The 14,718-nt window shown below is 41.8% G+C and overlaps 1 protein-coding gene across 4 annotated transcripts in view; it reads left to right on the forward strand.

Annotated features, from left to right (window-relative positions):
* LOC124049562 (partitioning defective 3 homolog) overlaps positions 1–14,718 on the forward strand; it is a 314,519-nt gene that overhangs the window by 159,594 nt on the left and 140,207 nt on the right. For all 4 annotated transcript variants that reach the window (XM_046371346.1, XM_046371347.1, XM_046371348.1 and 1 more), the window contains exons 13-14: positions 11,260–11,448; positions 11,987–12,157. In XM_046371346.1, the coding sequence (XP_046227302.1) occupies positions 11,260–11,448; positions 11,987–12,157 (360 nt within the window). The remainder of the gene's footprint in view (positions 1–11,259; positions 11,449–11,986; positions 12,158–14,718) is intronic.

Genomic DNA, 14,718 nt, shown 5'->3' on the forward strand with positions numbered 1-14,718 from the left:
GCTTTCTGCATTGCAGTTTTTTTACATTCTTTTGTCTATTACGTAATTCTGTCAGTGCAGTATTCATTAATGGGTTGCTCCCCTCCAAGGGACTTATGGCTAGAATGTATACAAAGTGTCATAAAAAGGAATATGAATCAGAATTACGATTGATAATTTTGATTTAAAAGGGATATTAAACTTAAATGCATTTTCAGAGGCCGTTTTAGAATATGGCTTTGAAGTCCCTCACTTGAACCCCAACAGAATATGTGAGAACCAGGTACACAGCCATCTGCACCCCCGCCAGCGCACACAGACACACACTGACGAGTAAACACACAGTTATGGAATGTATACAATAAATGTGTTCAAACAGAAACAGCTACAGCTATGCAGCACACACACACACACACATTTATGATCAAACATACATTCAAACAAGAGCATTTGATGTGCACAAACAGACACAAACTCTGCTTTTAGCATATGCTGTCTCTCTCCCTCTCTCTGTCACACACACACACACACACACACACACACACACACACACACTGGCCAGTACACACAGACACAGTGATGTGCATGAGCAGACACAACTTTGAACTTATACACAAACGCACTCTCACACTGAGACACACAGTCTGAATACAGGGTGACTTTGGCTGTCGTGCAGCAGATGGTGAGGCTGCTGCCCTCGTCCAGCCTGCGCTCAGTCGCTCTGACAGCAGGCTCGGGTGTCACAGCACCTTTTCTGTCCAGGGGCCCCCGGTGCCAACTACATTCCTACCTGTAATACTCAGCCTGGCAGCCGGACTGTTAACCCCGCCATAGGAGTTGTTCAACCTGTAGAGTAATGGCCCACTGAGAGAAATTTTACGCTAATGTGCTGTTTCTCCACCTCAAAGCGCACCACCCCCCAGACTTCGTTTCACTTTAATCGATCTACAGCTTTACTTTCATTTTAACATTCATAAAATGGCAAATGGGCTCATATTTTATTCCTGCTAACATTAAAGGAGTCACAAGATTTAAAATTAAGAAATTTGCACAATATTAAAATTTGCTATTGATGCTAAAATAAGACAACATAATGTTGCTATGCATGATCTTACTGGCTACTGCTGGCATCAAACCTCTGACCTTCAGGTGACGCAGCAGGCCCTTTAACCACTACAGCCAACATTTAGAGTCTAACTGGAGAGATGCGCCAGACTGTTCTCAGCAGCCATGACAGCAGCTGTGAGCAGCGTTAAAAAATGCACGACTGCCCCTGGGCTGTCGACTCAGGAACGGAGCTTTGTGAGAGTTTGATGGCTACACTCTCTTAGCTCCTCAGGCGTGACGTGATTAGAAACAGCTCATTGTGGGAACACTGTCTAATAATGTGTCTCTGTTTTTGTGTTTTTTTTTCCTCTCTTCTGACCAGCTTCTACGTGCTGTGAAAGGCTACTAGTTAATATTTCATTGTTTTCTACTTCTGATTAGCATTTTACTACTCTTTCCCCTGCTGCTGCTTTTTTCTCATTCTCTTACACACTTTCACATTCCCCTGCAGTGCGTTCACAAAACTCAATAATCCTCACAAGTATGTTCATAAAAATCAGATAAGGAGGCCAAGGCTCTGACGATGACAGTTATTGCAAATAAAGCATGGAGGGAAAGCATGGTTGGTAATTGCCTCCTCTGTCACACACTCTGGATGTGTGTGTGTGTGTGCGCGTGCATCCACACATTGTGAGGATATGCATAAACACGAGGGCATGACATGCTGTCATTCATGTAATACCCTCAATGACAATGTGATGATGTTTTAAATTGTGGCGTGAGTGACATACCAGAAAACCACAGGCATCTGTCAAAGAAGTAAGACCTTCCACACACACACACACACACACACACACACACACACACACACACACAGATAGATGAAAATAGAAAAGAGACTTTTCGTTTTTGTCTAGTTGACATTTGCTTGCTGATGTTTAATGTCAGTGCTGAAAATCCCTCTATATCTCCTTCTGTTTAGATGTTTTATTGTATGCCAGGCACATTGCGCACACCCCCAGAGGAATTAATTTACACTCCCAGCATGTTTGTCTTGTGTCTTTAATTACCACGCTCGGGTTATATTTTGACATGCTTTCAGTAGCAAGAGCAGTAGCTCTCCATAGCTTTCAAAAAATACGTAGTCTTTGGGAAGAGAAAGGTTAAAGTGGCAATAGAGCAGAGTGGGGTGTTGCTGCCGTGATTCCCCCGTCTTTGTCTCACTGCTTAGCTCTCCCTTTACACTCTAAGGGTATCAATAGACATTTTCAAACAGATACATTATGTTGCATCAGAGAAGTAGAGCAGCTTTAACCTTTACCAAATCACCACCTTTTCCACTGGACTCATCACGAATAAGTCTGCCCTTTCATACCCTTTTCCCCTCTCTTTCACCCTTGCCATCCATATTAATAGAGTGTTTTACAAGGACTTTATCCTCTTTGGTTCTCTGTTTTGTTCTACATGGTTTGTTCTATGGGATGAACGCTGTGACCTTCAGGTTATCAGATGTGTTCATTAAAAGATGATGGGAGAGATGTGCAGAGACATCCATACAGAGTTCTCGAAAAGCCCAACTCGAACAAGACACAGCAGGAGACTGATCAATGACTATGTGAACAAAGTCACTTTATGCTGTGCTGCTCCTTCACTTGACAGCTCTGGGAGTTTGAATCAGTGATCTGAACAGATTAAAGGCAGAAAGTGAGAAGTATTGCTGCCCCCTACGGGTTTGGAGGTTAATTCATAACTCACAGGGGGCTGTTATGAAGAGGCAGAATGACTTGCGTGAAAATTTAAAATACGTATGCATATGAGAAGTGACTCAGTACTTTGTGGCTTTAAGATAGCTTAATGAAGGATCTCTGACTGCTGCTGTCCTCTGTAAAGATTCTAATTAGACGTGAAAGTGAAAGTCATTTGGAGGACCTGTTCATCTTACATAAACAGATAAAGGAATGCAGTAAGAAAAGTGGAGCAACATGAAAATAAGCAAAATATGGATGGACTGGGGTTAGGTGGGACTGATATTCAAAACAAATGGTGTTTGATTCTGCCTCAGACGGGCCCTCTGTCACTTGTCTGACTGCAACCACCACACTGTCCCCTCTCCGTTCACATTATTCATGGTATTCATGGCCTCAGACGCAATTACCTGCCTGGTGATGCTGACCACAGCAAGGCTCGACAATAAAGCCGTATTATGAAACAACCACAGACACACTTACACATATACACATCACCAAAATTCCCACACACAACCAAGAAAGGCACACTTTTAAACACACACACACATATAAATATACTACACACTTCCCACGCATAGCCAGTGGATGTTATTTATTGTTGGCATTTATCTCCCAGTGTGCAGCACTGTTTGTGTTTACAACTGCGAGCACCGCTGAGCCTCCAGACCACATCACCCAGCTTTGTGGAGTGCAGATTGTGTTTCCAGGTTCCTTTTTTCCCTCGTAATAACTAAATCAAATGTCATGCTTCACTGTGCAATAAGGAATGGCAACAGTCAAGGAGGTATTCCTGCCTCCTCTTAAACGTGTGTGTGTCCACACCCTGCTGCTCATGATGAAAATCCACATTAATTCACCTGTTGTCGTGCCATTCAGTTTAGACCAGACACATGACCCTAGATGAACAGTATATTCTACTTCCAATATGACTGCGGGCTGTGGAGAACAAATGGGCTTGTGAAGCCTCTGTTGTAACACTGTGGACCACATAAGAGCAATTAAACACTACATTAAAATCCCCTCTTTATGATCGTATCATACTTGTCACTGATCCATTAGCAGCTATATCTGCCAAGCAATGAGAATCTTAATTGCACAATTAATTATGGACTCTGATTGATGCAGCAGCCAAATTTATGGCTTGTGCAAATGCTGGGAACGCAGTAGACAAATGCGTGACAGTATTGCTGACAATTATAGACTAATGGCCTGTTTCATAAGTGCCAACCTTGGTGGCCTGGTATGAAATCCTCCCTGACACATTTTTACCACTAGACTGTAATTGAGGCTTTCATGACTGCCCCATTTGAAGAGGGTTTTAGCTGAAATAATCCCATTTACTTAAGATTGTGGAATCATCATATACATCAGAAATAAAAATAAAGCATAGATAAAAGCACCTGTTTGAGTACCTTATTCATTCAGATGAACAAGGTACTCAAACAAGCTGACCCTTGTTTTTCTCACCCAATTTCAGGTAATCATCATCAGTGTTGCATTGCTCTGCACGATTAGTCTCAGCAGATGATATGTGCCTTCCATTTTCTTAATAATTTCTCTAACAGTGTTACTCAGCTGGCTTTTGTTGGCCTCAGTACACTGAGGTTAAAGTCAGAAGACAAGAACAGACTTATGAAGCTGTATTGATTTCCTTGCTACCGAGATCCATTTACCGAGTCGGTAGAGGGAGAAATGAATTGATACAAGGCAAACACAACACCATCCCCTGTCTGTGGAGACAGCTAAATGATACACAGATCTGTTGAGTAAAAGCCAAGCTCACTCCTCATTTTTTCACTTACCCCTCAACATGGAATTTAACTTTTCAGTTAAAACAGTACAATTTGGAAAAACACCTCTAAGTTGAAAACTTGTGGGAACGGATACATCTTTAATGACACATTACTGTTAGCTGGTAATGGGTACCAAATACACACACAGATTTGATCTAGAACCAGTTTGCTTTTGATTTTGTATAAAAAATACAGAAACGAACAAATCTGAAACATTAATGAAACAATTATATGTGCAACATTCAGATTTTCCTTCAACTTTCATCTGTATCTTGGCTTACATGTAATTTTACTCCTCCATCTTACAGACACGAAGCACTAACATCTGAATGCTCTATCAGCACAGCATTTAGAAGATGATAAAACTTCTGGGTTATTTCCCCGAAGCAGCGATAAACAATGCTATCTTCAGCTGTGTGGTATCTATAGCATGCCAAAAAAAATGACATCTTTGGTGTTAATATAATTAGATGTCGGTCAGAGTAATGCTTTTTCGCCTCGCTGTAAGGGTGATGTAATTTGTTGCGACTTTTGCTAATAAAGTACTGAAAGCAGATTTTTTTCTTGTCTGTCTTTTAAGGGGTTTATTTATATAAGAGCAGGATACTGAGCCAGATATTTTACCTTAGTAATACTTGGCAAACAGCTCTAAGAGGTGAGTCATTTCTTACTGGTAGAGCTGATAATTTAAGGTCCTGTTACGTTTTTGCCAGTAGTCACACTTTTTCGAAAATGAATTCCCTGTCGTACTCAGTGATATAACTTAAAAACAGATCAGCTGCTGGAATAATTGAGTGTAATCAGCAAATTGCTCTGCTATTACAAACGTCTAGAAATAGCTGACCCCTCCTCTCTCAGTTTGTTCTGAAAATACATTTGGAACTCAGGTGAAGTCAAATTATAGAAATGGCCTTTGGAGGTAACAGTGTAGAAATGTGGTTTGGCAGCCTGCAATCAGTGAGAACATCTATGACATTACAGAGCTCTTTTGAAAGGTTTGGCAGCATCTTAGAGGTCACTTTCTCTTCCACTTTATGCCCAAAGTGTCTCTGAAATGACAGGGCATGTTGATCTTGTAGGTAAAGGCTCCGATGTGTTACCATGGCACCAAAAATCTATTCCCCATCTCCAAAAAGCATCCTCTTATTGGGACACTTTATCCAAATTGTCTGCTGAAAGCTTTATAAAATTCATCCTTTGGTCTTACTCTCCTAAGTTTAGCAGAAAAACAGTCTGCACTTCACTCCTCCTCTATTCCTGTCTCTTTTCTCCTCTTGCTTTTCTTTTGTTTTGCACTGACACCTTGTGTTTCAGGAATGCTGATGAGTCCTCCCTACATTATTAATTTGGCTCCTATAGAAAGGTTTCCTGATAAAAGTGCAGAGTTCAGAAACATGCTCGGTCGTAATTAAAGCTAATGCTGCCAAGCGTGGTGGAAGACAATGCCAGCCTGGTTAACGATTTGCGAGCGTGTCTCGTCGACGCCACCTGTTTTCGTTTAGCACTTTTCAGCAGCTGTTCACATAATTATGCTTGCTGTCAGTGCAGAGAACGGGCGGGTGCACCACAGCATTGTGCTATGCCGATAAACAAGGTAGTTATAGGCCACTCATGGCGACACAGTCACTCTCCCGAAGGGGATTCAGCGTCTGTTTATGGAACACATAAAGGGTTGAAGTGTGTCTGTGCAGTTGGACACAGCAAAGCTTGAAATGAGAGGCATCTGCTTCATGATGTTCGTCTCCACTTTGGTCCCACTGAAAAGCTTTTGCAAACATTCCCAGTTGCCAAGTACACTTAGAAAGTCACCTTTTATTTTCTTATGTTGCTGTGGATTACTTGTAAATGCTTCCTAAATTGTTTTCAGAAACATCCTATGTCACGCCAGTCCTGTCTATTGGTCTGTTTTGGTTGCTCATAGTACCTCACTTAATGCCTTCATCGATTGCCAGTAGCCATAATGCATTTGCAGGGATGTGGATGGATCTGGCCTCTCAGGTGCCCCCACAGAAACAGACCTTATTCTGCTAATGAGCCGAATGAGCTTTCTCGTTTACAAAAACCCCGAAGGGTAACAGGCCCACTGAGTCAAAATCTGCTGGACTGCCCAGTGAAGAACGTGTAATGTTAGTTCTCCAAGACTTAACACCTGCCACTGCCAGCTGTGTGCTTCATGTCCTTTAGTGTTGTGTAAAAGCTTTCAGTTCTTCACCATACCTGGAAAACCTTGCATTTGTTTGTAGATTTAGATGTATTTAATATTCGGTCTCTTTTGTCAGAAAATGTTGCCAGTAGAAACACCGCCAAAAGAAATTTGTGTTACAATACTTATCACGCTGCACCACTCTGGCAATTACACCCATGGCTGATTTCTTTTAGCCCTTTTAAATTCATTTCCAATGACCTTTATGTAGCCAAATTGGGCCAAGTGTGGAGAGAAGTTTCCAGCAGTGTTAATTGTTTTAGGCAGTGATGTGAGGAGAACTCAGAGTTATGTGTGAATAGAAGTAATTGTGATTCATTTGCACTCTCTTTTCTCTCCTGCACCTCACTCTTGCATTTTCTGTTGCTCTGTTTCTTTGACACACACTTAGCACACCTTTCTTATTAGCATGTGGCAAGTTAAGTGAGGTAGAAACAAAACAAAAAGATCTATTAAGCAGACGGCTCTGTTGCTGGAGTAATGAGCGATGCTTTCCTCTCTCTGCCCTGTTCTGTTCACCTGCTTGTGTCTCTGCTCCAATGCTGCCTCTATCGTCCTCCCCTATCAGGACAATAGACTGTAATGAATGGATGCTACCCCATCACAGGTTTAATTAATAAAGGACTTAATCTTATAATGGACTGTGACTGCAGGGCTGTGTCCGGGTGCAACACGAAAAGGACATGGGCTTTTGTGACGAGCTGTTGGGCTAAATGATATTACAACTGCTTCACACACACAAAATCGGTTTGCTAAGTTTGAGCTCTGCACCAGTAGGTTTCATATTTGCAGCCAGCTGTGGTATCTTTTGAAATGTATTTTTTGACCTGTGTTGCAGAATGCAAATACACACTCTTTAGACCTCTTCCCTTAAAACAGAGAATGATGTATGTCAGTGTAATGTGGTTTGACCATGACACCTATTCTGAAATGGCAGAGAGTCTATACACTATAAACAGTGCCAATGTAGATAAGGAGTATTTGAGCAGGAAAAGTAAATAAAGTAAACCGTGGACTACCTATAGGATTAAAACTAGTGGACCAGATTACAGGAGGACAATTTTGGGGGACTGTAAACATGTCTAAACATTATAACTCTGTTTGTCACTATGGAACAGCATTAACTTTCCAGCAGGTCATTGTTTATGCAGTGGTCCACTTGCTGAATGCAGGACGTGAGGTAGCCATCAACTGCATGCAAAGTTAGAGGCCTTATATGTAGAATATTTTAGTTGTTTGTATCATAGAGTGACAGAGAGACAGAGACAAAAGACTTTACGGAGCTCTGATCTTGCACTGTTATTGGCTACACAGTGCTGCTGATGCCTAGAAATCTCTAATACAGAAAATTACTGAGAAATTACTTCTGTATAAGTCAATACATTGTTTTTTTAGGGAAATATTGCATATTATGCCCTTAAAAGCAGATATGAAAGCACTCTACAGGAATCAACATTGTTAATGTAATCTAAAAATAAAGTGTCTTCACAGTCAGGTAGACTTCCTTCCTGCTTTTAACAGCTAGTTGGGCTGGAGGTGTTAGAGACATTCAGCCACCATTAGTGAGTGCAGTTTTGTCACTCCATGTCAGCGGGAGTTTTTTTGCCAATGACTGTACCTGAAAAAAAAATGATTTGAGAAAACATGTTGAACCCAAGCTGCTGCAGTGAAGAGTTTTGGAATTTGACTGATAACACAGATATATTTTGCATAAAACTTTTGCCTGGTGCTTTTTTGAAGTTGATTTAACCATGCAACCTTTTCAGTGTTTTTACATCAGTTCATCTATTGTCAGTGCTTTTGTGCTATCTGTCCCAGGTGCACACAGGGCTGAGCTTGGAACAATGAGCCGACTTTCTTTCTTCTCTTGTTCAGAGGTAGTTGAATCCAGTTCTGCCTGAGCCGAATCGGTGCAACAAAGTCAGTCGAGCAGCCTGACAAACTCATTCTTGGCTAGCGGCACTTGTTCCTGTCTGATGAAAATGTTACACTGCTCTCTCATTCTCTGCCTTGGCCTGCTATTCCCAGAACGCGACTCTGAGTGGGTGGTTATTCTATCATTATTTTGGAATGCACACACACACATGCACACATACACATATGCACACACACAGAAACTTAGACCATCCAAAGTCATTTTTTTCATCTGACAAATTACTTTTTTCAACTGCTTAGCTAAAAGCCTCACCAGGGATGTAAGTCGCTGCCACTATTTATTTTATTTTATTTTATTTTGGTAAAACATCTTCATTAAAGATAAAGACTTACCCTGCCAATGACGCACAAGGCCATTCATCTGTGGATGTTCCTTTCAGAGTAGAAATTGTATTTTGTGATGCGTTGCTATGAGCCAGTGCTGGAAACAAGCTGATGGCAGTGCATTGAGTTAAGGTTTGGTATAGCAGCTGTCAAAGCTTATAGAAATTCTGACATTATGTTTCTATCAACAATCTTTCAACAATGCACATCGAACATTGTTGATGCGTTATATTCACACCTGCACTGGGTAACAAAGTGTTTTCAGTTCTCGCTTTAAGCTGTCTGAGTGGAAGCAAAGGGTCAGTTCCTGACAAGTTGCGGTGATTTCTTTAATAGAACCGGAGGTGCTGAAATGCAGTGCACTTAAATGGATTCCAGTAGTGTGAATTTACCAAGGGTCCAGTCACAGACAAAGCCCAGTTGGCAAGTTGTACAGACAGGTGTACTGCCATTTTGAAAGCAGAAGAAGAAAGGCATTGAGAAAGAAAAGGGGGCAGATAGGACAGCCGTCTGGAGAATAGGGGTTCAGTCAGAGGGTGTTGAAAGGAGCCTCCACCTGAACGCATCGCTGCATCCTAATAACTCCTCAGCCTCGGAAAAAAGGAACACCTTATGCTCTATCTTTCCCTTCTTTCCTCCGCTCCACTCTTTATCCGAGCAGCTGTGAAGGGCACACACCTGGCTGCCATCCATCTGCTGTGTGTGCATGTGTATGTGTGTGCATACGTGTGTATTGACGTGAATCTATTTAAAGAGGTTTTGGACTGGTTTTATGGGGTTGATTGCTCTCTCTGTCAGTATTGTTCAAGTGGATTTGGCTGCCATGGCAATAGCCATGCACGTACAGTACAATCTGACCAATCGCAGTGTTGCAGCACTGCTCTCCAGCTTCCTGTGGAGTGGGTTCGTGATCGGACGGTTGTCAGCTTTTGTCTGCTAAATATAATCTTGTGTGAACAAAGTGAATAAAGAAACTCTCATTTCCTCAACAGTTTCTGCTGAGGTGCCCTTAAGTAAGGTATCTAACTCCCAAGCATCTCAGTGACCAGTAGGAGAAGAAGACTTGCTACGTCCTCTTTGAGAAATAGATAAATAAGCAGTGTTTCATTTTTCAAATGTTAGGGTAGAAGAGTGGACCAGGATTAAAGCTTTTTTTGTTTCAACACATTCACTAAAATCTCTAGCAGGTTTTTTCAACATAAGAAAGAAACTGCCAGCTCTTTAATGTGTCTGGTGTTTCCTCTACACCCTCAGCTTTCTCACACCTCTTTCCTCCTTCTGTTTGGCTTCAAGTAAAAAGTAAAATGCACAAATGCTATCCCTTTGTTTATTTTTTAAAGGTGCTCTTTTCTAAACACCAAAGGAAACTGCCAGCAAAAAAGACTGGAGTGGTAGTTTGATGGACTATTTTCCAGCTGAATTGATCATGCTGGGTGTTAGACACTCAGCAGTAACCATCTCACACCTCTGTGGCAGCTGAAAAGAGTAACATGCATAAGGATCTGCAGTACAGGCCGTGCAGCAAAACACTACTATGGTAATTTTCAACAAAAGGCCCATGGATTGCATGGGAAAGGAGGGTCGGGTTCTTACCGTGTCACAATTATCCTTCAAAGGGGTGTTGTTCCAAGGAAGCCACTGTTGTTTGAGTGCCAAATTGCTACCTGGCATTTTCAAAGTTCCCTGCTGTCCCTACTGTTCCTACAGCAAGCTCACGCTGGTGGAAAGGAGTTAGCGGTGCTTGGCTAGACAGTACGGCCAATTGACGGTGACAGCAGAGATATATGACATGCTTGCCATCCATTCGCTTTCTTCTCCTGGTCCCCTCATCATCTTGTCCTCTTTATCTTGTCTCCTGCCTGCTTTTCATTTTCTATTCATTCACCATCACTGGTCTTTCAATTTCTTTGCACCACAAGTCTTAGTTATCTGTTTTTTTTTTCCTTTCTGCTTTTCTGTCTTTTCACCAAAGTTAAGGCTTCACACAACCATTTGAATGCAACCATGACATTATAGGCGACCTCAACAACACTTTGCCAACTTTGGCTGTTGAGTTATCAGCTGTATGAAGGTTTTGTGGCCTTTTTTCATTTCGTTCTTCTTTTTATAAAAAGTTATCATCAGTGCCAGAACCATGACAAACATTCACATTTAGTTTTTTGTTTTCTTTTTGAAAGCTGACATATTTCAAAGAAAATCAGACAACTCTCTTTTCCCTTAATACCCACAGCCACCAGAGGAAGACGACGTGGTGTTAACCTCTGATTTTACACAAGAATTCATGACCTTTGAGATTCCCCTGAATGACTCAGGCTCAGCAGGCCTGGGGGTCAGCGTCAAGGGTAACCGATCCAAGGAAAACCACACTGACTTGGGCATCTTTGTGAAATCCATTATCAATGGAGGTGCTGCTAGCAAGGCAAGTAACTCCTCCCAGCACCACATACTCTGACCAGTACCTTAACTAATGACTCACATGTAAGTACAATGGTGAGGTGGACCATCATGCTGCCTGGATTCAAAGTCCTTGTCATGGGCATTTTTATCTGGCCACGTAATGTTTGCATGTTAGTCATGTTAGCATGACTAATATGTTGTGACTTTTTTCCTCAGGGCAGTTATGTTATATGTAATATTTCATATGCCCCTGAACTATTAAATCTTAGTGTTAATAAATACCAGTAGTCTGGAACAGTTTGTCTGAAAGCAGAGAACTTCAACATCATTAATATATGTTTTTGAGAAGGTAAACAGAGAAACAAGATTATGATCTTGCCCTCGTACTTATTGGGATTTTCTGGGTAAAACTGTACATGTGACCCTAAAATTGTGCCTGAGGAGTAGCTACACAATGTGCATGTTGTTCCTCTTCAAACTTAATGTTAACAATACTCAGAAGAATGTGATGTGAAGCACGTTGTTTTACCTAATTTTCCTCTGGTGGTGTTTGTCTGCAGGATGGGCGTCTACGTGTCAATGACCAACTCATCGCAGTCAACGGGGAGTCGCTGCATGGGATGACCAACCAGGAGGCCATGGAGACACTGCGCAAATCCATGTCTGTAGAGGGTAACAAGCGAGGGATGATTCAGCTCATTGTGGCCCGGCTGGTGCCCACAAACAATAAGGTAGGCTAACTGTCAGTGAGAAGTCACACTGAAGTCCTAGGAACTCATTAGCATTCTGAAGATTTAATTGGTCTGCCTTTGTTTACCTCTCTAATCAGATATCGTTATTAGCATTCTGATCATGAGCTACATGATGCCAAGGTTCAGTTCATATGGTATAAGGCACAAAATGCAAGCACGGTCGATTTCAAATCCTGTCTGTGCTTAAATGGAAGACATATTGACTTGAAGAAGAGGGATAGTTACATTTCAGCTGCACTGAATGATAAATGAGAGTGGCTTTCCTCTACCTTGCCACTGGCCCTAATCTATCCCCCATTGGTTTTTGTTGCTTCAAGATAGCTAAAGCAGGACATTTGTGAAGCAACCACACCACGATGTAAATCTTCAAACAGTTCCATTTCCTGTGTAATGCTGATACTGTCTGAACCCCACCCCCACCCCAAACCTCTGTGTGATTTTCTTTGCCGACGTTGCACCTTGATATGATATCGAAGGAGCACTTCACTGACTTGTGATCGACAGGCTCATGGGATAATGCTGTAGGACAGGGAGATAAAGGAATATGTATTGTAGCTTGGTGGATATTTGTTATTGGGCAACAGTCAAGAATATAGCAAGCAAGGTGCTTTTAATTTCATGAAACATCCGTTGTGGTACTGAGCTCATCCCAGTCTACTTTCTTTGAAAGAAAACTGAGATGTAGTGAAAACCATTTAGCTGGATGTGAAATGCTAAGCACAGCATGTATTTTAGGATTGTAGATTTATATGTGAATACTTCAGCTCACTCACACATATTCACTCACCCTGTAGCCAGAGGTTGTAGATCAGGTTTGATTAGTGTTGCTCTGACTCTAATTGGAGCCTGTGTCCCGTGGCTGTGTGTCAGTTTGGAGTACCATGCTGAGCCCCAGTTCCCCCTCTCTGCCCTTCACCCTCCCTGCTGGCTCTCATCCTCTGTCTTTCTTTCTCTTCTCACCACACAATCATCACCGTGACACCCTGTGTGCTTCTTTCTTCATTCTTTTTTGTTTTTAACCACCTAACTTGCACAAAAATGACAAGTGACAAAATACTAGGCAAAACTCATCGATAAAACTCAACAAGTCTAATCTTCATATTTAACTTTGTAAAATGCTGTTTGTTTGACAAAATAAAGAACACATAGTGCACTACAAGAGGGAAAACTGGGCCTATTTATCTAACACAGTAATCAGATGACTGAATGGGAAATGTGTTTTTTATGAAATACAAAATGTTCCTCGCAACAGCTTATAATGTATTAACGTACGAATTGTTGGCCATGTTTCTTCCATCATCTTTCATCATCCATCAGCACTCAGTTAAGTTGTTTTATGAGCCTTCTTTTCCTCTGACACAGGTCAGTTTCGAACAAACAGCAGCACTGAATGAAAATCATGCACCCCTCTCATTCATTTGAAGGAGTCCACTGTGCTGATAACAGTGCCGACACAGCGGGACCCGGTAAATCAAAAACATGGTTGTCTGACAAAATAGTTGAATGTGTCTCAACTTCTGCTGCAGTGCCTCAGGGTTAGATTACCTTGTGCTGCCCTGTTTCTACTGTATGCCTCACGATCGTCATGATAAAAGATAAAATGATTTCCACAGTGGTTTTCAGTGCAGTGAAATCCTTTTCTTATACAATAAACCACTCTGCAGCGTGTTTGCATCTTACAGCCCTGACAGTGACTGGATCTATTGCTCCAACTCGATTGTACTTATTACACCCCCACCGATGCTGCCCCGTGGATTTTTTTTTTTTTTGGTCTATCCCCCTTCCTCCAGTCTAGACGAGCGGACACATGTCCCTCCAGGGAACGGCCAGTCCCAAGGTTCAGTGAGCTCTGTCGTTTCAGTCCAGTCACTCTCTTGTTCTCTTTAATCCCTCACTAGCTGGCAGACAGGTAGACCGACTGACACTGAGCAGACAGTTAAGGTCACAGACAAACACAGTCAGAACCAGCCTAAATACTTTTTTATTATTAATATCAAAGTATCACTCTGTTGGTGGAAGGATGAAGGATGGTGTCCAATGAAGTTTATTACATTTTTGATCCCTTAGAATAAAATTAAGAGAGAAATTCGGACAAGTTTGTACATGATTTGAAATTCATTTCAACACCAGCTATTATGGCACAGCACATCGATTATGTTGTAGAGAATGATGTCAGGAGTGTGTGACACAAAAGGAGAGGGAGATCTTCATTTTAGATTCCATCCATTAAACTCCCATTACAGGCCATCATGCACTGCTGAAGGTGCAGTGTTTTCAGGAAGCTTAGCGGTGCCATAAAATCACTAGGGGGAATTTAAATATACTCAGAGTAGAGAAAAGATAAGATTGTAAATGTAAAATTTAAGGTCAGTTGCAAACCACAAATAAGAAAAGCGAAAGTTAAATGTCGAAAAAGGCCCCCAGCAGCTACAACCACCTCTTCATTCCCCCTTGCTCTGCTGTGTTGGCTAGGCAGATATGTGGGGAGCCAGCACCAGTTTGCCACTGTCACCCAGCCGAATGGGACTGAGCACTGGAGG

The sequence above is a fragment of the Scatophagus argus genome, chromosome 18 (assembly GCF_020382885.2).
Source record: "Scatophagus argus isolate fScaArg1 chromosome 18, fScaArg1.pri, whole genome shotgun sequence".
NCBI classification, from domain to species: domain Eukaryota; kingdom Metazoa; phylum Chordata; class Actinopteri; family Scatophagidae; genus Scatophagus; species Scatophagus argus.